Source organism: Pogoniulus pusillus, chromosome 3 (assembly GCF_015220805.1).
Source record: "Pogoniulus pusillus isolate bPogPus1 chromosome 3, bPogPus1.pri, whole genome shotgun sequence".
Taxonomy (NCBI): Eukaryota; Metazoa; Chordata; class Aves; order Piciformes; family Lybiidae; genus Pogoniulus; species Pogoniulus pusillus.
Window position 1 is genome coordinate 35,666,075 of NC_087266.1, and position 21,610 is coordinate 35,687,684.

General features: G+C 42.4%; 1 protein-coding gene across 1 annotated transcript in view; it reads left to right on the plus strand.

Annotated features, from left to right (window-relative positions):
- Positions 1 to 21,610, plus strand: part of KLHL1 (kelch like family member 1) — a 311,682-nt gene that overhangs the window by 189,628 nt on the left and 100,444 nt on the right. The window contains exon 5 of the mRNA XM_064174201.1: positions 4,729 to 4,941. Coding sequence (XP_064030271.1) covers positions 4,729 to 4,941 — 213 coding nt within the window. The remainder of the gene's footprint in view (positions 1 to 4,728; positions 4,942 to 21,610) is intronic.

A 21,610-nucleotide genomic window follows, 5' to 3' on the forward strand; every position in this document is an offset into this window, starting at 1 on the left:
GTTTAGCATTTTTGTATTGGAAACATGACCTTCTTTGTCAAGGTATGAAATTATTTCACTTTTTTTGTAATACCAAAGAAGTTACACTCTGATTCTTACAACTGAAACATGCTGATTAGTGCAATCAATGGCATAAACTTCAGTGAGAATTACCCTTTGCAAGATAACTTGATTCAATATGAAATAATGATTATTACAAGTTTAGCTTAAACAAAATCGTTTGTATTGACAACATCAAATACGTTATAGAAATTCTTTGTATTAAATTCTGTTTGGTAATAGTTTAATTTTATTAGAACATTTATATTCCTGTGATGCACAATATATTAGACTTAGTATACAGGCGCTTCCTTATTTACCTTTAAATGCAGATATGTTTTGTTTATGTGACTCTTCTGCGTTAATACTTTACTGTCGCTTAATTCTGGTCCTGTGTGATGCTGAAAAGGTTTAAAAGTGAAGTGCCTCTGCCATGGAAAAGATGTGACCCCAAAACAGTGGTTATTGCATGATCATTTTTGGAACATTGAAGGGCAATGAAGTGAGACATAGCTTTCTCCAAGTGGGTTCAGAGACTTCATGCTTTCTATTGTAAGATACCTTTTCTAATTCAATAGCAAACCCCCTACTACTCTAATTAAAATATTGCAAGTCTTGCTGAAGGGGAAAGCTAAGAGAATGCAGGAGAGGAATTCTGCCCTTCAAAATTCCAGTGTGGAGGTTCTGTTGATGCCCCTCCTGGTTTCACCATATATTGAAAACTCTCTAATTTCATGATCACTGGACCCCAGGCAGCCTCCCACCACCACATCTCCCACCAGCCCCTTTCTATTTGTGAGCAGCAGTTCAAGCAGTGTTGCATCCCTGGTATGCTCATGTAACAGCTGAGATGGAGTTGTCCTCCATACACTCTAGGAACCTTCTAAATTGCCTCTTCTCTGCAGTATTAAAGTCCCAGTAGATGTCTGGCAGGTTAGAGTTGCCTACAATAACAAGGGCAGGTGATCTTGAGACAGCCTCTTGCTAGTTAAAGAATAATAAATCAACCTCTTCTTCCTGGTTAGGTGGTCTGTAACAGACTCCACCCAGGATGTCAGCCTCATTGTCCTTCCCCCTAATTCTTATCTATAGGGACTCAACCTGATCATCCTTAATCTCTACTTCCATGACATCCAGAGCATCTCTCCTGAAGAAGCTGTAGCTATTGATTACAGCACTCTAGTTGTATGAGTCATCCTACCACGTTTATGTGGGTAATTTTCCTCTTGTACCAAGGCTTCCAGCTCCTCTTGTTCGTTACCCATGCTGCGTGCATTGGTGTACATACACTTCAGCTGGGCTGCTTGCTTTACCCCTAGCTCTGGCCTACCACCCTCAGCCTCCTTTGGTTTGTCTCTAGTGCTGTTGTGTTTAACTCCCTCCCCATTCCAGCCTAGTTTAAAGCCCTTTCAACAAGCCCAGCTAGCTCATGTGCCAGAATCTTTCTCCCCCTCTGAGACAGATGTACCCCATCTGTCGCTAGCAGACATGAGGCCATATAAAGTTCCCCAAGATCAATGAAAGTCCAGTGAAAGTCCAGATTTGAGTTCATGTGCTTTGTCTGCAAACTTTGTTAGATTCTACTTTTAGTCAATGGTCGGACAGTATAGAGGCCGGAATAAATCATCTGTAAACATATATTCAAATGAAAAGACAATTCAGTATGATAAAAATTCTTAATCAAACCTAAAATTATTATTCTGAGAGCCCTTGCTATGAGTGTTATTCAAAATTAATTAAGTTCTATGAGCTCATAAAAAGTATTCCAACATTGCAATGCTTCTCAATAATATTAAGCCTTTGGATTAATATGCTATAGCAAAGTTTGATGTTGATTCCTAGTATGAAATAGAGTGGTTTTTTCTTTCTTTTTTTTTTCCCTTATAATGGGACTTGATGCCAATTTAACCAGCTTTAATTAAACTTTGGCTTATAAATCATTTTATTGCAAAGTGCAATGAAATTTTCTGAGTTTTATGGCTTTTTAATTAAAATTAATTAAACCAACTTGTGGTTAAGTGTTTGCAAACTAGTTCCTCTACATTTCCAACCTATAGTACAATGTTCTGGTTACACAATTTAACTTTATCAGGAGTTAACAGATTCAAACATTAGGCCATAATAGTCTAATTTTTTTAGTACCTCTTGACATTTCATTGATCAATTAATAAAAGAACAGAGTCATGTTAAGTAAAGCTAACTTAATGGCACAGTTAATAGAGACCATGGCCATGTATATACTTTTGATTGTCTGTTGTGTTCAAGAAGCAAAGGGAACTGCTTGAACGAGTTCAGTGCCTAGCCGCGGCTTGGATGGCAACACTCTGTACTGGGTTAGGAACTGGCTGGAGGGCCGGACTCAGAGAGTGGTGGTGAATGGTGCCACATCCAGCTGGCAGCTGTCACTAGTGGTGTCCCTCAGGGATCAGTGCTGGGCCCCATCCTCTTTAACATCTTCATAGATGATCTGGATGAGGGCATGGAGTCAGTCATCAGCAAGTTTGCAGATGACACTAAGCTGGGGGCAGATGTGGCTGGGTTGGAGGGCAGAAGGGCTCTGCAGCGGGACCTTGACTGCCTGGACAGATGGGCAGAGGCCAGTGGGATGGGGTTCAATAGCTCCAAGTGCAGGGTGCTGCACTTTGGCCACAACAACCCCATGCAGAGATACAGGCTGGGGTCAGAGTGGCCAGTGGCATCCTGGCCTGCATCAGGAATGGTGTGGTCAGCAGGAGCAGGGAGGTCATTCTGCCCCTGTACTCTGCACTGGTTAGACCACACCTTGAGTACTGTCTTCAGTTCTGGGCCCCCCAGTTTAGAAGGGACGTTGAGATGCTTGAGCATGTCCAGAGAAGGGCGACGAGGCTGGTGAGAGGCCTCGAGCACAGCCCTACAAGGAGAGGCTGAGGGAGCTGGGATTGTTTAGCCTGGAGAAGAGGAGGCTCAGGGGTGACCTTATTGCTGTCTACAACTACCTGAGGGGTGGTTGTGGCCAGGAGGAGGTTGCTCTCTTCTCTCAGGTGGCCAGCGCCAGAACGAGAGGACACAGCCTCAGGCTGCGCCAGGGGAGATTTAGGCTGGAGGTGAGGAGAAAGTTCTTCACTGAGAGAGTCATTGGACACTGGAATGGGCTGCCCGGGGAGGTGGTGGAGTCGCCGTCCCTGGGGCTGTTCAAGGCAAGATTGGATGTGGCACTTGGTGCCATGGTCTAGCCTTGAGCTCTGTGGTAAAGGGTTGGACTTGATGATCTGTGAGGTCTCTTCCAACCTTGGTGATACTGTGATACTGTGATACAACTAGGGGCAATGGGTGGAAGTTGAGGCATATTCCATATAAACATGAGGAAAAAAATTTGTAAGGGTGACAGAACACTGGAACAGGCTGCCCAGGGGATTGTGGGGTTTCCTTCTCTGGAGATAATGTCATAGAATCATAGGATCATAGAATGGTTTAGTTTGGAAAGGACCTCAAAGATCATCTAGTTCCAACCCCCTGCCATAGCGTTCACTAATTAGGGTTAATTCACTAATTAGGGTTCACACATTATGGTTCATAGGGTTCACAACTCCCACTTGAACAGGTCACTCAAGGCCTCATCCAACCTAGCTGTGAATACCTCCAGGGAGGGAGCACCTTCCACGGGCAACCTGTGCCACTGTTCCACCACTCTCACTGTGAAGACCTTCTTCCTTACATCTAGTTTAAATCTCTCCTCTGCCAATTTAAACCCATTACTTCTAGTTCTCTCATTACAAGACCTTGTCAATAGTCCCTCCCCAGCCTTCCTGTAGGCCCCCTTCAGATACTGAAGGTCTCCTTGAAGCCTTCTCTTCTCCAGGCTGAAGAGCCTCAACTCTTGTAGCCTGTCCTCATAGGAGAGCTGTTCCAGCCCCTCCTCTGGACTGGCTCCAACAGTTCGATGTCTTTGTGGTCCCTTCCAACCCTGACTTATTCTGTGATTCTAACCTGTTCCAGTGTCTTACCACCCTTACTGGGAAGAATTTGTTTCTAATATTTAGTCTAGATCTACCATCCTCAAACTTCAACCTATTTCCTCTTGTCCTATCACAATGAGCCCTTGTAAAAAGTCACTTCCCAGCTTTCTTGTAGGCCACCTATGGTGAAAGGACACTATTAGGTCTCTTCCCTTCCTTTCCCTTCCCCTTCTCTTCCTCTCCCCTTCCTCTTCCCCTTCTCGTCCTCTTCCCTTCTCTCCCCTTCTCTTCCCTTCCCTTCCTTTCCCCTTCTCTTCCCTTCCCTTCCTTTTCCCTTCTCTTTCTCTCCCCTTCCCTTCCCCTCCTTCCCCCCCCCCCCCCCCCTCCACTCTCCTCCTCTTCCGTCCCCTCCCTTCCCTTTCCCGGTACTTCACAGACACAATGAACCAGTAGAAGGTCAGGAAAGAGATAATGGAGTAATGCAAAGCAGAATCACAGAGAGAAGAAGTGAAAAGGAGAAGAAAAAGAATAGCCTATGCAGCAAATTTTATCCTAATCAGCAAGCAAATGGAATGATACAGACTTATTGTTTTTCTTTTGTATCCAATCTCCTATGTTATTTATGTTTTACTATTTTCTACTCAATGTCTCTGGAATTTTCCTCTTCTTGTTTATAATTAAGACACTAAGCTAAGGTATTAGTTTTAAACCACCACGCAGTAGTAATGAATCTGAAATGTTTTCTCTTTCTCAGGAGAATATAATGGAAGTTATAAGAAATCAAGAATTTTTACTTCTGCCAGCTGAAGAGCTCCATAAACTTCTTGCTAGCGATGATGTGAATGTTCCTGATGAAGAGACCATTTTCCATGCCTTAATGATGTGGGTGAAGTATGATATGCAGAGGAGATGCAATGACTTAAGCATGCTGCTTGCTTATATCAGATTGCCACTGCTTCCACCTCAGGTATTTGTGAAATTATGGTTTTATTGTAATGATATTATTAATAATAATGTCAAAGATAATGTGATTATTATCTGTAACTGCTGAATACTCTGGGTGTTTTAAAGCAAAGCTATTCATAAGTAGAAAGAAATGAATGACAGCCCTTTATCCAGTGGCATCAATAAACTTGAAGATTTGGCCAACAGATACCCAGAAAGTGCAGAGCTGCAAAACTGAAGAGAAGCAGAATAGTAAATATTCATAGAATCATAGATTGATTTGTGTTAGAAAGGACCTTAAGCACCATCTAGTTGCAGTCTGCCTTTCATGGGCAGGAACACTTCCTATTAGACCAGGTTGCTCAAGGCATCACCCAGCCTGGCACTTCCAGAATTGGAGTCTGCAGCTTGTCTGAACAAACTGTATCAATGCTTCACCCCACTCATGGTGAAGAATTTCATACTAATATCTGATCTAAATCTAGCTTCTTCCAGTTTGAAGCCATTACTCCTTCCATTGCTACATGCTGGTGTAAAACATCCCTTTCCAGCTATCCTGTAGGCCCCTTCAAATACTGGGGGGCTGCTATAAGGTCTCTCCGGTGCCACAGGCTGGTTACCATTGGCAATAGAGTAACAAGAGGCAGGGAGAAAGTTTTGATACAAGCAAGTTCCAGTTTATTACACCCAAGTGTGGGTTTCTATACTTTCTATCAGAAGGCTGCATAACAGGATTACAAATCATGTTAGACTCTGATTGGTTACATACATTTACATTAGGACTACGTTAGGATTACACACTAATTGCTAGTATACATTAGCTATGTATTTCTTATCTTCTAACAAGGCACAATACCTTTTCTTAGCAAAGCTACATTATCTTAGTCCTTCAGAGGACTTATCAACTTAATCCTAAGGAGACAGTTATGGTGTCTAAGTAAGACCAAATGGTACCAAGCTGTGAAGGCCATAAAACAATTACTTTAGACTGGAGGCCTCTTGTTTTACAAACCAAATTTCTTTCAGAGGCACTTTGATCCTACACTTTCACCCAGCTCAGTGGCCGTCTTTCAAGCCCATGGCTTGTGCTTCAGTGTACCAAATTCAGACATTTCTATAAAAATCACTACATGTATCATTACTGTACCCAACACTCCAGAGCCTTCTCTTCTTCGGGTGAACAACCTCCATTCTCTCAGCCTGTCTTCATAGAAGTGGTACTCCAGCTCTCTGATCATCTTCATGTGCTTCTCTGGACCTGCTCTAACAGTTTCATGACCTTCTTGTGTTGGGGCTCCAGACCTGGACACAGTATTCCAGGTGGGATATCATGAGAGCAAAGCAGGAGAGAATCATCTCCCTTGATCTCCTAGCCATACTTCTTTTGATGCAGCCCAGGATGCGTTTGGCTTTCTGTGCCAAAGCAATGAACCTCTGCAGCAAGTTTTTTCAGAGAATAATCGTTTGTTATTGAAGGCTTCCCTGAATTAGCAATCATTTATTATTGAAGGCTTTCCTGAATTAGCTAGACCAAATGATCGCCAAATCCAGTTTTGGCATTGGCCCTGATCTGAATGAGAGGTAGAACTAGTTGAGCACTGGGGCTCCCTTGGAGCTATATTCAGGTTAATACTTCTATGATTCTGTGATTCTGGCTTCATTGTCCTCTTTTTTTTTTTTCAGGGTAGTAAATAGTAATAGTAATTTTCTTCCGTTTAGCACCTCCAGAGAGTCATCCTTCTTTCAGCTCGTGTACCGAGTCTGGCTGAGTGAAGTTAACTTTCTTCATGGTCTCCTGTATGGTGCTGTGTTTTGCACTTTTAGCTGAAACAGTGTTGGTAGCACAGCAATGTTTTGCTGTTGAATCATAGATTCTGTTTTGAATCATAGAATCAATCAGGTTGGAAGAGACCTCCAAGATACTCCAGTCCAACCTTGCACCCATCCCTGGCCAATCAACTAGACCATGGCACTAAGTGCCTCAGCCAGGCTTTGATTGAACACCTCCAGGGATGACGATGCCACCACCTCCCTGGGCAGCTCATTCCAACAGCAAATCACTCTCTCTGGAAAGAACTTTTTGAGCTATTGCTATTGCACTATTTGAACACTTTTTGAACTATTGCTATTTCTGCTGCTGAGCAGTGCTTCCACAACATCAAGACCTTTTTTCTTCCCTACACTGCTATGTCTCCAAAAGCTAATAGGTCAGCAGTGGTAAGAGTCTGGGAGGAAACACAGCTGACCCCAAGTGATCAAAGAAATATTTCATACTGTATGACATGATGCTTAGCAATGAAGAGCTCAGGGAAAGCAGAAGGAAGAGGGAGGATGATTGTGGCTATAATGTTTGTCTTTCCCATCAGCTATTACATGCACTGAGACCCTGTTTAGCTGGACATCTGCCAGACAGTGGGAAGCAGTGAATTAGTTACTCTTTACTTTGGCTTGTGTTTGTGACATTCTGAAGTTCTTTTATATTGGGTATGTGACACTGAAAAATAAAAAAATGAGAGAGACCTTAAACACCAGTTCCTGGTCACCCTTACTCATCAGTTCTTAACTTAATCCCTGACCCTGGTTTGAACCACTCCAGTTAGTTGTCTTCAGACAAGTATCCTGTAAACGATTGTAGCCCTAACCCAATTGGCACTACTTAATTGTTTCTTGCCATGTTTCTTTTACAAGTATAAACACAGCATATGTGTGTCTGACATGCTTAAGTAGTTACCCTGTTTCAGCTAATATTTTGAAGAATATGGGAAGAAAGATGAAAGTAGGCTAAGAGATGCATTTCATTGTAGTTTTGGAGGTTTTTTTATGTACAAAACACAGACCCACTGTGAAAGAGATCAAGAAAAGAATGCAAGAAGGAGAAGATTAAAACAAGATCTATCATAAATCATGATGCAGAGGTTTGCAGTTACTTTGTGTCATACTGAGTTACATTTTGATATAAAATGTGCAACAAAGGAAATAATCAAATATAACAAATTTAAAGGTTTCTTCATCAGAAGTTTGAGCTATTTTTTTTTCTACATCTATCCCAGTTGAGAAGTGAACACACAATATTTTACATTACTCTAGTCCTTAAAGTGTTGGGGTTTTTTTTGATCATAGAATTAGTCAGGGTTGGAAGGGACCACAAGAATCAGCTAGTTTCAACCCCCTTGCCATGGGCAGGGACACCCTACCCTAATCTGCCAAGCACATACAAAAGGTAATAAACTGTTTGCACACCAACCTCTCTCCTAACTCTTTTTGTCTAGAAAGAGACCATGCAGTCTTTCTTGGTTACTGGTCTCTGCCTTGGTTCTTAGTAATCATTTTGTTTATAATTATTATCTATGAGCTGTACCACTACAGAGTTAAATGAAATTATTGACATAAATCAGTGGAAAGGAATACAACTATTTTTTTGTTTAGTGAATTGTTTAAAATAGTGAAAAACAAAATGCAGGTAAAAAGGTTGCTTTCCTTTTCAATAGCCTTATGTAATATGTCAGATAGTGTCTGAGTAAGGTATTTAATGGACTCATTGTTATCTAGACTCCTGAACGTCTTGGACATGAAGGTCTTTCAGTCATTTCCAACTTGGACTGTTCTTTGATTCTGTGATTGTATGGTATATAAAATCACACATAATCACAGAATTATTGAGGCTGGAACAGACCTCTGAGATTGTCAAGTCCAGCCTGTGACCTAACACCACCACACTGACTAGACCATGTCACTAAGTGCCACATCCAATCTTTTCTTAACTCCAGAGATGGTGAGTTCACCACCTACCTGAGCAGTCTATTCCAGTGTGTAATTACCCTTTCCATGAGGAATTGCTTCCTAACAGCCAACCTAAACCTCCCCTGGTGTAGCTTCAGGCTATGCCCTCTTGTCATGAAATTGCCTGGCAGAAGAGCCTAACCTTACTACAAGCTCCCATCAGGTAGTTGTAGAGTGTGATAACATGCCTCCTGAGTCTCCTCCTCTCCAGGCTAGACAACCCCAGCTCCCTCAGCCTCTCTTTATAAAACTTTCTCTTCAGCCCCTTTAGCAGTTTCATCACTCTGCTCTTGACCTACTCCAGCACCTCAATATTTTTCCTGAAGTGAGGGGCCCAGAACTGCACACAGTACTCAAGGTGAGGCCTCACCAGTGCTGAGTACAGGGGCAGAATTACACCTCTAGTCCTGCTGGCCACGCTATTCCTGGTACAAGCCAAGATGCCATTGGCCTTCTGTGCCACCTGGGCACACTGCTGGCTCATGTTCAGACAGCAGCTGTAAAAAATGCAGAGGCTATATTTCAGATTATTTTTCTGTATTTTATGTTCAGATTATTTCTATATACTCAGATCAGTTGGGATTTGTGGTGGTTTGGGTGTTACCAGCACCCCCCGCCCCCGACTTTGGAAATCACTGCGATTAGACTCAGCCGGCTCTGGAAATTGAATGAAGCTTATTATTTACAGCTAGCACAACATACAAGCAGATATTTATAATAGATACAGTTATATACAGAAATATATAAGGTAAAAGGTAATACAGAAGCACAACAGCCCTCCCAGAAACCTGAGTCCCCAGGAGGGGCTCCCAACCACCCTTCCACCTTCTCCCACCCCTCAACCTTACCCCAGGCATTGCCTTGTGCCCAAGGAAGAATGGAGGATAGCCCATATGTTACTCAAAGCTCATATAATTGACACCCACTTACAATCTTTTAGAACAGGTGTGTTAAGCTTAATTCCATTGTTTAGAACATTTCACACAAACCTTCCTGCAGATTCAAGTCCAGCTTTCAGAGAGAACATGTTTCTATCTGAGCAGTCAGGAGACAGTTAATAGAGCATATGAAAAAAAGTAGTAAAGTTCATTGTAAGAAGTTTCAAAAACAATTATTTTAGAGTGATATAATTCTGGCAAACCTCTTTTCTTTCTTGTCCAATTTAATCTGAAAACTAGCCCTTTTGCACTGCTGCCTGTCTGTAACTGAACATTGCATCCATTTGCTATAATGTTAAAAAAGTATTTCAAAACTGTTTCCACATTAAAATAAGTATATAACTGTTTCAGATGTACTTTTTATTACCAAAATGTGATCTTTTTTCCCCCCACTATAGTTTATGTTTTATAAATCGCATTAAACACTCTATCATTTTCATTGCACTGAAAGCTAAATGAAGAGCTCTTTGGAGAGAAGCCAGGTCAAAATTAAAAGGTAATCATTGGACCTTCGAAGAGGGAAAAAAAAGGTTCCTTACATTTAAATTCACTAAAAGAGATGAAGTCATAGACTGCAATTATTAACAGATTGGAAATATTGTACTGAGATCCTCTTAAAATGAAGGCTTAAATTTATAGTCTTAGATTTTATGATACCTCATTTCGCTTTCAAGGTGCAGTAATTATATTGGCAATGTAGTCAGACTTGAGTAATAGGATATTAAACAGTGTAATTCAGAGTTCAATGGAAGGATTCAGGACAGGCCAATCAGTACTAACATATTAAAGGGAAGTATCATGAATCTGAAAATGAAATAATAGAACCTACAGTGTTGCCATAGAACTTTAGTTGAGGTGCTACCTGAAGGGAGGCTGTAGCCAGGTGGGGATTGGCCTCTCCTGCCAGGAAAGCAGTAATGGAACAAGGGGGCACAGTCTCAAATTCTGCCAGGGGAGGTCTAGGCTGGATGTTAGGAGGAAGTTCTTTCCAGAGAGAGTTATTGGCATTTGAATGGGCTGCCCACGGAGGTGGTGGAGTCACCGTCCCTGGAGGTATTCAAGAAAAGCCTGGCTGAGGCACTTCATGCCATGGTCTAGTTGACTGGATAGGTCTGGGTGCTAGGTTGCACTGAATGATCTTGGAGGTCTCTTCCAACCTGGTTGCTTCCATGATTGATTCTATTTGCTAAACTAAACCAGTTTGTATTTCTCCAGTCAAGTCAAACTTGAAAGAGTCTCTCACATTACAATAGTTAAGATTTAGCTACCACCTGTCAATAGATGTTCCAAATATTTTGTATTGATATATACAGAAAACATATATTAAATTTTGATCATTTTCACTCTTAGAGGATTCAAGGAAAGTAAAAGTTTGGTGGCAGCCTTAAACCTTTTTAATGCTGAAATATTTTAGAGTATTTACTGGAATTGTTAATTTACAAGCTTAAGCATTTTTGTTAACAGTTTTTAATAGCATTCTTTACAGAAAGCAAGTTAAAAAAGAAACAAAATTAAGAAATGAACAAAAATATTATTAAGCCAACATTTTGTCTGTTGTTCAAAAATTCTAAGAAGCTACATTTTGTGCTAAAAGATACCACAGTGGTCCTGAGTTTTTGGCAGTATTTTTCAATTCATGTTGTTTAAGTCAAACAAAATTATTACATTTAAAACAAAGCAAAGCTACTAAAGATGATTTGTGGATCCATCTATTTTGAGACCATATGATAAACATATACAGAATCACAGAATGGTTGACCTTGGAAGAGACTTCTGGAGGTCATCTGGTCTAACATGTTCCCTCAAACAAAGACACCTAGAGCCAGTTGCCCAAGACAGCGTCTGAATGTCTTTTGGACACCTCCAAGAAGTGTGTCAGAGCCCAGCCAAACTCACAGTATAATGTGTTTTCCTGGCATTCAGACAGAACCTCTGTGTTGCACTTTGTGCTCATTGCTTCTGGTCCTGTCCCTGGGCGCTGCTGAAAAGAGCCTGGCTCCATTTTCTTTGCACCTTCCCTTCAGGTACTCATGCATATAAAGTAAGATTCCCTCTTAGCCTTCTGTTCTTCAGGCAGAAATGCCCCAGTTCTCCCAGCCTTTTCTGATAGGACAGGTGTTCCAGTCCTTTCACCATCTTTGTGACCCTCTGTTGAATTCTCTGCAGCATATCCATGTCTGTCCTGCACTAGGATATGCATCTGGATACAGTACTACAATTTTGGCCTCGCTAGGGCTGAGTAGAGAGGGTCGCTCTTCTTGGCCGACTGACAATACTTTGTTTCATGCAGCCCGCAATCCTCTTAGTTTTCTTTGCAGCACAGGCAGGGTACTGCCTCCTGCTCTTCCAAGCTGCTTTCCAGCTAGCTGCCCACCTTTTATATGCTGCATGAATATCCACATACAAGCCTATATAGTGTTAGTTCATTATTTTATAGTAGACTGTGTGAACCTCTTAGTTAGACGTAAAAATCTATGGTCGTGGAAAGACAACCCATTAAGATCTGGCTAGAATAGTTGAAGGTGTCTTTAACTAGTTCCCTGATGTCTAATCACTTTCACCTGGATACATGGCATAGTGATTAACTTCCCCACAGGTCAGGGAGCAAAACAGCCCATCTGAAGCCTCACTAATTGTATAGAGGCAGAAGTCTAACCTCATCTGCAGTGGAAGGCAAAATGTTAACTTCTGTCCCTGAAGGCAAACAGTATAGAAAAGACTTCTTATCTTTCTCTTCTCCTTTCTCAAAACAAAATGTTTTCTTCTATGCTTGTGTCACCTAATTCTATTAAAGGATTGGACTAGATGATCTTTAAAGCTTCCTTCCAATCCAAACCATTTAACGATTCTCTGACTCAAGCTCTGCCTGGAAACATTCAATGCAGCTCGTCTGTGTATTTGAGCCTCTGTCTAGCTCTGTTTTGTTTAGAAGTGATGTAATTGCTTTTATTAAGATGAAAAGCTTGGCTTTACTAATTAATCTGTACACAGTGTAATTTATCTTTTAAAGTTGAGGCTACAGCATAAGCCAAGAATGTTTTCAGATTCTGTTGATCCAAACATTTTTATGGTGTTTCTTAAGAGTGTAAGAAGTTGTTAATGACAGTTGGGCTGCTGAAGGAACTGACAAGGAAAACTTAGGAGCTAAGCCACGATACTGAGTGCCTTGACTAGCATGAATAGTAAAGAACAAGGATGTTGTGTTTTAATGTTTCTCAGCAAACATAGTAAAAAGTGCACAGATACATACCTGCAGAATCATAGAATCAGTCAGGGTTGGAAGGGACCACAAGGATCATCTAGTTCCAACCCCCCTGCCATGGCCAGGGACACACTAGCCTAGATCAGGCTGACCAGAGCCTCATCTAGCCTGGCCTTAAACACCTCCAGGGACTGGACCTCAACCACCTCCCTTGGTAACCCATTCCAGACTCTTCACCACTCTCATGCTGAAAAACTTCCTTCTCACATCCACTCTGAATTTCTTCACTTTCAGCTTTGCTCCATTCCCCCGAGTCCTGTCACTCCCTGATATCCTGAAAAGTCCCTCCCCAGCTTTTTTTGTAGACCCCCTTCAGATACTGGAAGGCCACAAGAAGGTCATCTGGGAGCTTCCTCTTCTCCAGACTGAACAGCCCCAACTCTTTCAGTCTGTCCTCATAGCAGAGCTGATCCAGCCCTCTGAGCATCCCAGTGGCCCTTCTGTAGACATGCTCCAGCATCTCCACACCCCTCTTGGAATAGGGGTACCAGAATTGGATGCAGTACTCCAGGTGGGGTCTCCCCAGAGCGCAGTAGAGGGGGAGAATCAGCTCCCCCCACCTGCTGGCTACAATTCTCCTGATGTAGCCTAGGCTCTGGTTGGCCCTGTGAGCTGCAAGTGCACACTGCTGGCTCTTGTTGAGTTTCTCGTCCACCAGCACCCCCAAATTCCTCTCCTCAGGGCTGCTCTCCAGACAGTCACTGCCCAGCCTGGATTTGTGCTTGGAATTGCCTCCACCGAGATGCAGGACCTTGCCCTTGGTTTTGTTAAACCTCATGAGGTTGGCTTGTGCCCACCTCTCCAGCCTGTCCACATCCCTCTGGATGGCATCCCTGCCCTCCAGCCTGTCTGCTGCAACACACAGCTTGATGTCATCAGCAAACTTGCCAAGGGTGCACTCAATGCCTCTGTCTGTGGCATCAACAAAGATGTTGAATAAGACCGATCCCAAGACTGATCCCTGGGGACTCTGTTTGTCTCTGGCCTGCACTTGGCCATGGAGCCATTGACAGCCACTCTTTGAGTGCGGCCATCAAGCCAGTTCTTTATCCATCTAGTGGTCCACCCATCAAACCCATGTGTCACCAGCTTGGAGACCAGGATGTGGTGCAGGACAGTGTCAAAGGCCTTGCTCAGATCCAGGTAAATGACATCAGTTGCTCGCCCCTCATCTATTCATGTTGTGACCTGTTCCTAGAAGGCCACCAGGTTTCTCAGGAAGGATTTGCCCTTGGTGAAGCCATGCTGATTGTACCAAGTCACCTCTTCACGATTCTCCTGTCTCAGTAGTGCCTCTAGGAGGATCTGCTCCATGATCTTACTGGGCACAGAGGTGAGACTGACTGGCCTGGAGTTCCCTGGTTCCTCCTTCCTACCCTTTTTGAAAATGAGAGTTCTGTTTCCCCTTTTCCAGTCAGTGGGGACTTCAGCAGGCTGCCATTACTTTTGGGATAGAATAGAGAGGAGTTTAGCAACCTCATCCACCGGCTCTGTCAGTACCCATGAGTGTATCCTGTTGAGTCCCATGGACTTGAACACTTTCAGATTCTTCAGGTGATCATGAATCCACTCTTCACTTATAATGGACAGTTCTCCCTTCTGGAATGGTCAAGTTAAAGAAAGCTTGTACTCCACCAGTATGCTGTGCTTATAATGGATGGGCTTTTTGTAATTGCTTGTAATAGTAGATAATTGGTTAACTATTGTAAGCTAGAAGATAGCATTGTATTAAGTATAAATATTTTTACCTTCCTCTCTAAAACTCTTTTAATGATATCACTGTCAGAGCTTGCAAAACACATTAATAGAATAATGCATAGTCTTTGAATACTGAACACAATGTGGCTCAGGCCCAGTGAAACTAATAGAGGCATCTAAATTAGTTTTTTTTTTTGTTCAAGGACAGAAACAATCCGATCCTTAAAGAGTGAAGTACTTAAATACCCTCTAAGTCACTGGAGAGAGACAGTGAATTGATCTGCCTGAGTTCTGTTCTCGTTCACACAAAGATGTTGTGGGGAACCTGTAGGAAATGCTAAGCCTCTAAATCCCCTCAGAATGCACACACTACATCTGGCCATACATGATTTTTAAAGTGTATAATAATTTGCATATAATAATTGAGTAGAAACTCTAGCTTGGATAATTGACATTGTGAGGCAAACTTGTAAATTCCTTCCATAGCTCAGCTGACATTTAGCAAAGAGGTATTTCTCTGTGCTTCTGAAAAACCAATTAACCAGGCAGTCGTGAGATTGAGGTTCATTGAGTTCTGACCTTTTCAATATACATTGGGCTAGTTGAAACAACTGAAATAGCCTATGCTTAGCAAAAATGGAGAGTATCACTCTGCGTCAGTCTCTAACTTTCTACTTCAGGGCAGTGATTGATAATACGAAGGGATAAAGTATTTTCAGTTCTCTGACCAGCTCTAGCATTACTAAAAAAGTGCACTTGACATGAATTTGTGCCTGATTAGAGTTCCAGGTGTTCTAGAGTGTTTCTCCACAGAAGAAGGGGACACAGTCTCAAGTTGTGCTGGAGGAGGTCTAGAGTGGATGTTAGGAGGAAGTTCTTGCCAGAGAGAGTGATTGGCATTGGAATGGGCTGCCCAGGGAGGTGGTGGAGGAGCCATCCCTGCAGATGTTGAATAAAAGCCTGGCTGAGGCACTTAGTGCCATGGTCTAGTTGACTGGCTAGGGCTGGGTGCTATGTTGGACTGGATCTTGGATGTCCCTTCCAACCTGGTTGATTCTATGATTCTATACTGGTCAGGACTAAATGCTAAGCAGTGTGTATATTCAGTCATCCTCTACCACACTTTGTGAATTGTTGCAATAATTTCTAAATGAATTGGATACCAGGAGGTTCTAACTTAAATCTGAAAGGACTGAAGGTGTGATTCAGGTTCTTATTCAGTCATGTGTGCATAGCATCAGCTAGATTCAGGACCTCCCACTGGAGCAACAAAGATCTAGGGCAGTTCCCAGCACACAGGAACAAACCTGTGTGCTGACTTGAGAGGTGCCATGGATTACCATGCTGCAGGAATCCCAACAGGTTTTCTGGAAGCATTACCTCATCAATCCAGTGCCATATTTAGTAGCCCTATGTGAATTCTCAGACACCATGTGGCATCTCAGGCAGTGCTAAATGCTTGGTTTATGCAAGTGAATTACGCAGTCACTCCACTTTAATGTTGATCTGTTTGACAATATTTTCAGTGTATTTTTGTATGTTAACTTTAAGGGAATAAAAATAATTACAATAAGAATTAATAATTCTCATTTTTTAGGAAGTTTCAGGCCAGCTTAGAATCATAAAATCATAGAATCAACCAGATTGAGGAGGAAGAGACCTCCAAGATCATTCAGTCCAACCTAGCACCCAGCCCTATCCAGTCAGCTAGACCATGGCACCAAGTGCCTCAGACAGGCTTTGCTTCAACATCTCCTGGGACACCACCTCCCTGAGCAGTCAATTCCAATGCCAGTCACTCTCTCTGGCAAGAACTTCCTCATAACATCCAGCCTAGACCTCCTCTGGCACAACTTGAGACTGTGTCCCCTTATTTTATTGCTGGTTGCCTGGCAGAAGAGACCAAGATCCACCTGGCTACAACTTCCTTTCAGGTAGTTGGAGGCAGCAATGAAGTCACCTCTGAACCTCCTCTTCTCCAGGATAAACACCCCCAGCTCCCTCAGCCTCTCCTCAAAGAGTTTGTGTTCCAGGCCCCTCACCAGCTTTGTCGCCCTTCTCTGGACACGTTCCAGTATCTCAACATCTCTCTTGAATTGAGGAGCCCTGAACTGGGCACAGGACTCAAGGTGTGGCCTGACCAGTGTTGAGTACAGGGGAAGAATAACCTCCCTTGTCCTGCTGGCCACACTGTTCTTGATGCAGGCCAGGATGCCATTGGCTCTCTTGGCCACCTGGGCACACTGCTGGTTCACGTTCAGCTACTATCTACCAGTACCCCCAGGTCCCTTTCTTCCTGGCTGCTCTCCAGCCACCCTGTCCCCAGCTTCTATGATGGTCCCCATGTTTGTGTATTAGGTTGTTAATGAAGGAAAACTCTTATCCTGTAAATGCAGGAGAAATTTCTGCCTAAAATTTCATTGCTTGGGAAATGGCAGTTACTTGATTATAGCCAGTACAGGATGAATGTGCTGTCATTTTTCTACTTTTATTCTATAGATCATGCAGTAAAGCTAACATTTTCCTTTATTCATTACAACTTCTCTGGCTGTGGAGGTTTCTTGTCAGCTTGTATTTTATCTGAAGAAAGATGCTGTAGTTCAATTCAATGTGCAGATACAATCCAAAGGGATCTTTTTTCATCTTTTAGCTATTTCTAAAATAGCTCAAGAGTCCTGTCAGTATGGCAAGCTTTTTTTTTTTGTGTGCAGATAAGTGACAGAGTGGAAATTATAAACAGTGAAAAAGATAGCTATTCCTAACTCAATAATGTGTGACATTCATTGCCAAAAACAATTTTCCATCAGTAAAGTTTAGTAAATACCAGTAAATATCAGCCAAGTATCAGTAAATGCTTTGAAGCTGTCATGAGATGCTGTTGAAATAAAACACTGAGGTGTTATAAAGCTTTAATACAGATTTTTTTTTATCCCACAGACAGGCAATTTACCTGACTTTTTATTCAGTGTCTCATTATATACTGAGCATATGTTGGGATAAATCTGTTTAGTAGAACAGTGGATCTTGTCAAGGTAAATCAGTTTTACCTGTGTTCATAAAGCTGTTAAGAAATGACAACAGTGACTAGAAAATAGAAATCTGGTGTCTCTTTTCATTACTTCTGCATTGCCAGAGGTTCATAACAATGTTTTCATAAAAATAGTCTACTTCTGCTGCTCAGTTTATTCAGTTCATGCTAGGTGAAACATTCATTCCATAAATGTCCTTATTATATATGGGGGACATTATATATGTATAGAATGTGTCCATGTGAAAACACATGTTTATTGATACTTTAGATTGCATTTACTATTCAAATCAATTATAAACTATGGTTACATAAATAAAAGTATATCTTTCACTGACTTTCAGAACAGAACCATTTCCATTGCATGCTTAAGGGTTTAATGGTTTACATCATTTGGGCCACAACAACCCCAAGCAAAGCTACAGGCTTGGGGAAGGGTGCCTGGAAAGCTGTCTGGCAGAAAGAGACCTGGGGGTTGTAATAGACAAACAACTCAATATGAGGAAGCAGTGTGCCCAGGTGGCAAAGAAAGCCAATGGCATCCTGGTTTGGATTAGAAATGCTGTGTCCAGCAGGAGTAGGGAGGTGATTGTCCCCTTGTACTAGACTCTGGTGAGGCCACACCTTGAGTACTGTGTACAGTTTTGAGCACTTCATTACAAGAGGGGTGTGGAGGTGCTGGAGTGAGTGCAGGGGGGCAGTGAAGCTGTGGAAGGGCCTGGAGAATAAATCTTATGAAGAGCAGTTGTGGGAGTTGGGGCTGTTTAGTTTGATGAAGAGGAGGCTGAGATGAGACCTCATCACTGTCTACAGCTACCTAAAAGGACGCTGCAGAGAGGTTGCTGATGGTCTCTTCTCACCACCTGAGTGGTCAGGCACTGGAATGGGCTACCCAGGGAGGTAGTTGAGTCACCAACTCTGAGTGTGTTTAAGTCTTTTGGATGTAGTGCTTGGGGATATGGTTTAGGCTGATAGGGATGTCAGTTTGACTTGGTGATCTTGAGGGTCTTTTCCAACTGGAATGTTTCTGTAATTCTGTGAAGTCAAACCAGACCACCAGGATAACCTATCTACTTTCCTGACACAGAAATGTGGGAAAAGTAACACACAAAAACTTGAAACATAGACCAAAAAAATGAGATAACAATAGAATTTACTGAGTAAAATCAGATAAGCATAGTACAAAATGCATAGTTACCTTAGCCTATTAGCAGAAAAGGCACAGTGCAAAGCAGCAGCAGGCAGAAGCAAGTGAGCCAAAGGGCCAAGCCAGAAAACTACTACCCCATCTCTCCTTGCCCGACCACCATCCCAGAGGAAAAGTTCATCACCCAAGAACCTGGAACCCAGAGCAGCAACTGGAGCAGGAAGCCTCCTATGTTGCAATCTGAACTTCAAGCCCCATAATACTTTGCTCTAGCCAGTGCTTTCATTTTTGAAGCTGGCATGACTGCAGCACGGTATGAATAACAGCAGCAGGCTCAACTCAACCCAAGACATAGTTTTGCAAAAAATTAAGTCTTGCATTTTGATTTATTTTGTCTTCTTAAAACATATGCAAGGATGATTTTGTGGAGTTTATCTTGTGGTAGTGGCCTCTACTGTAATTAACAAGGGCAGAAAGGTGTATCGATTCGATAGAGAAGTTTTATTGTAGGAGGAAGTCTTCTGCAGATCTCATGTTTTTGTTGAGATCTTGTGACGGTTTGGAAGTTACCTGCCCCTCCCCTAAACTTAAGACAATCACCCAGACTAGACTCAGCTGGCTCTGGAAATATGAATGAAGCTTATTATTTGCAGCTAGAACAATATACAAGCAGATATTTACAGTATATACAGTTATAGACAGAAATATTCAAGGTAAAAGGTAATACAGAAACACAACTCCCCTTCCAGAAACCTGAGTCCCCACGAGGGGCTCTCAACCACCCTTTCACCTTCCCCCTACCCCTCTCAACCTTACCCCAGTCCCAAGGAAGAATAGAGGTTCAGACAGGGGGTTAGGAAGCGAAGTGGATTAGCCCAAAATGGAGCTTGAGGTTAGGGAGTAAGATGCAGCCCAGCCAGCAGCCCAAGCGAGAGTGATGCCGAGTGTCTTATCTATGTTTTGACTCATGTTTTTATACATCTCAGCAAGCCTATGAGGGAAGTAGATATCACCATTGTTTTCTTTCCACAGCCTGTAATCTAGTTCTTCTCACCAAAACATTCTAGCCTGCTTCAAACTAGCACAACTCATTCAACTGGAAATTAAGAAATGAAGCTATATTTACAGCTCAGCACAATACACAGGCATATATACACAAATATATACAGTTATATACAAATTAAAAGTAACATAGAAGCACAATACCCCTCCCAGAAACAGAGCCCCAGGAGGGCTCCCAACCCAAACCCCTTTCCCCCTTCCTCTTTCCCTCCTTACAGAAATAACCAGATCAACCCACATATATCTCATGTGATAAATCTGGAGGTCTGAGGTGAGATGTCAAAAAGAGACAAGAAGAAGGTCAGAAGAAAGAGGGGTTAGGTGGATTAGAGTTAAAGGTAGAGTCAGCCACAGAGAGCAGACCGCCAGAAAGAAAGCACAGCCTGAAGTGAGAGCTGAATAGTGTGTGAGAAGTGCCTGTTTTAGCTATATTTTGACTAGTTGCATTTCTCAGCAGAAAACTGAGGGATGTAAATTACTATTGGGTTTTTTCTTTCTTTCTCTCTTTCAGCTAAGGATTTAATTTCTCTCACTAAAAAACTTCAATTAGTCCCAAACCAGCACAGATCTATACAAGGTGGCAAGGCTTTGTGTTGTGTGCAACAAATACCCCAAAACTATTAAGACATTAAAAGCTGCCAGTGAAGTATATTCATCCTGTTTTTTCAGGAGCTATGTGGAACAATCAGTAGAACAGCATGCTGTATGGTCCCTTCAATGCACAGTTTAAATTGCACACTTAATTATCTTGAAACCTTTACTATCTGAGTCAAATCCAGATGTCTGAGTTTACCTTGTTAGAATGTATAACACTTTTATACCTATTTATTGCAAGGAGTGCCTATTTTCTACTTACAAACAGGATGGTTGAAGTAGGAGTGGAGCTCTGCAGGTCATCTGGTCCAATCTCTGTGCTTAAACACTGACCCCCAGAGCCAGTTTCCTAGAACCATGTCCAGATGGCTTCTGAATCACCTCCAAGGACAGAGATAACATCCATGCACAACCTGTGTTTAGTGACAGAATAAAAAAGTGTTTCTTTATGTTTAGATGGAACCTTCTTGTTTCAGTTTGTGCCCACTTCTTCTGGTCCTGTCGCTGGTCACCACTGAGAAGAGCCAGATTTGTAAGATCCCTCTTTTCTCTATTATGGACTGTCACAGCTCTCAGCCTTTCCTCATAGTAGTGAGATGGTCCAATCCCTCAGCCATCTAAGCAGTCCTCTGGGCTTTCTATCCTCCCTTATTTCCTTTATCTCCTTACACTGGGGAGCTCAGAACTGGACACTGCATGCCAGGTGTATGTAGCCCCATCAGTACTGAGTAGAAGGGAGGGTTTATCTCCTCCAACCTGCTGGCAATAAATCACCACATGACACTGTTACCCTTCTTTGTGACATGGGCACATTCTGTCTCCTTTTCAACTTAGTGTTCACCAAGACCCCAGATTCTTTTCTGCCAAGCTGCTTTCCATCTGAGTAGCTTCCAGTACATACTGCTGTTTGAGGTTGCTCCTCCCTTTGTGCATGATTTCACACTTTTCTGTGTTGAACTTCATGGGGTTCCTATTACTCCCTTTCTCCAGCTTGTCAAGGTTGCTCTCCACAACCCTTCTAGTCACTGTCAGCCATTCCTCCCAGTTTGATGTCATCAACAAACTTTCTGAGGGGACACTCTGCTTCCATCATCCAGATCAGTAATGATTTCCACAGTGTAGTGCAGAGATAGCTAAGCTAGCTGTCTCTAGCCAGATAGCTAGTTAGGATACTTTGTCTAT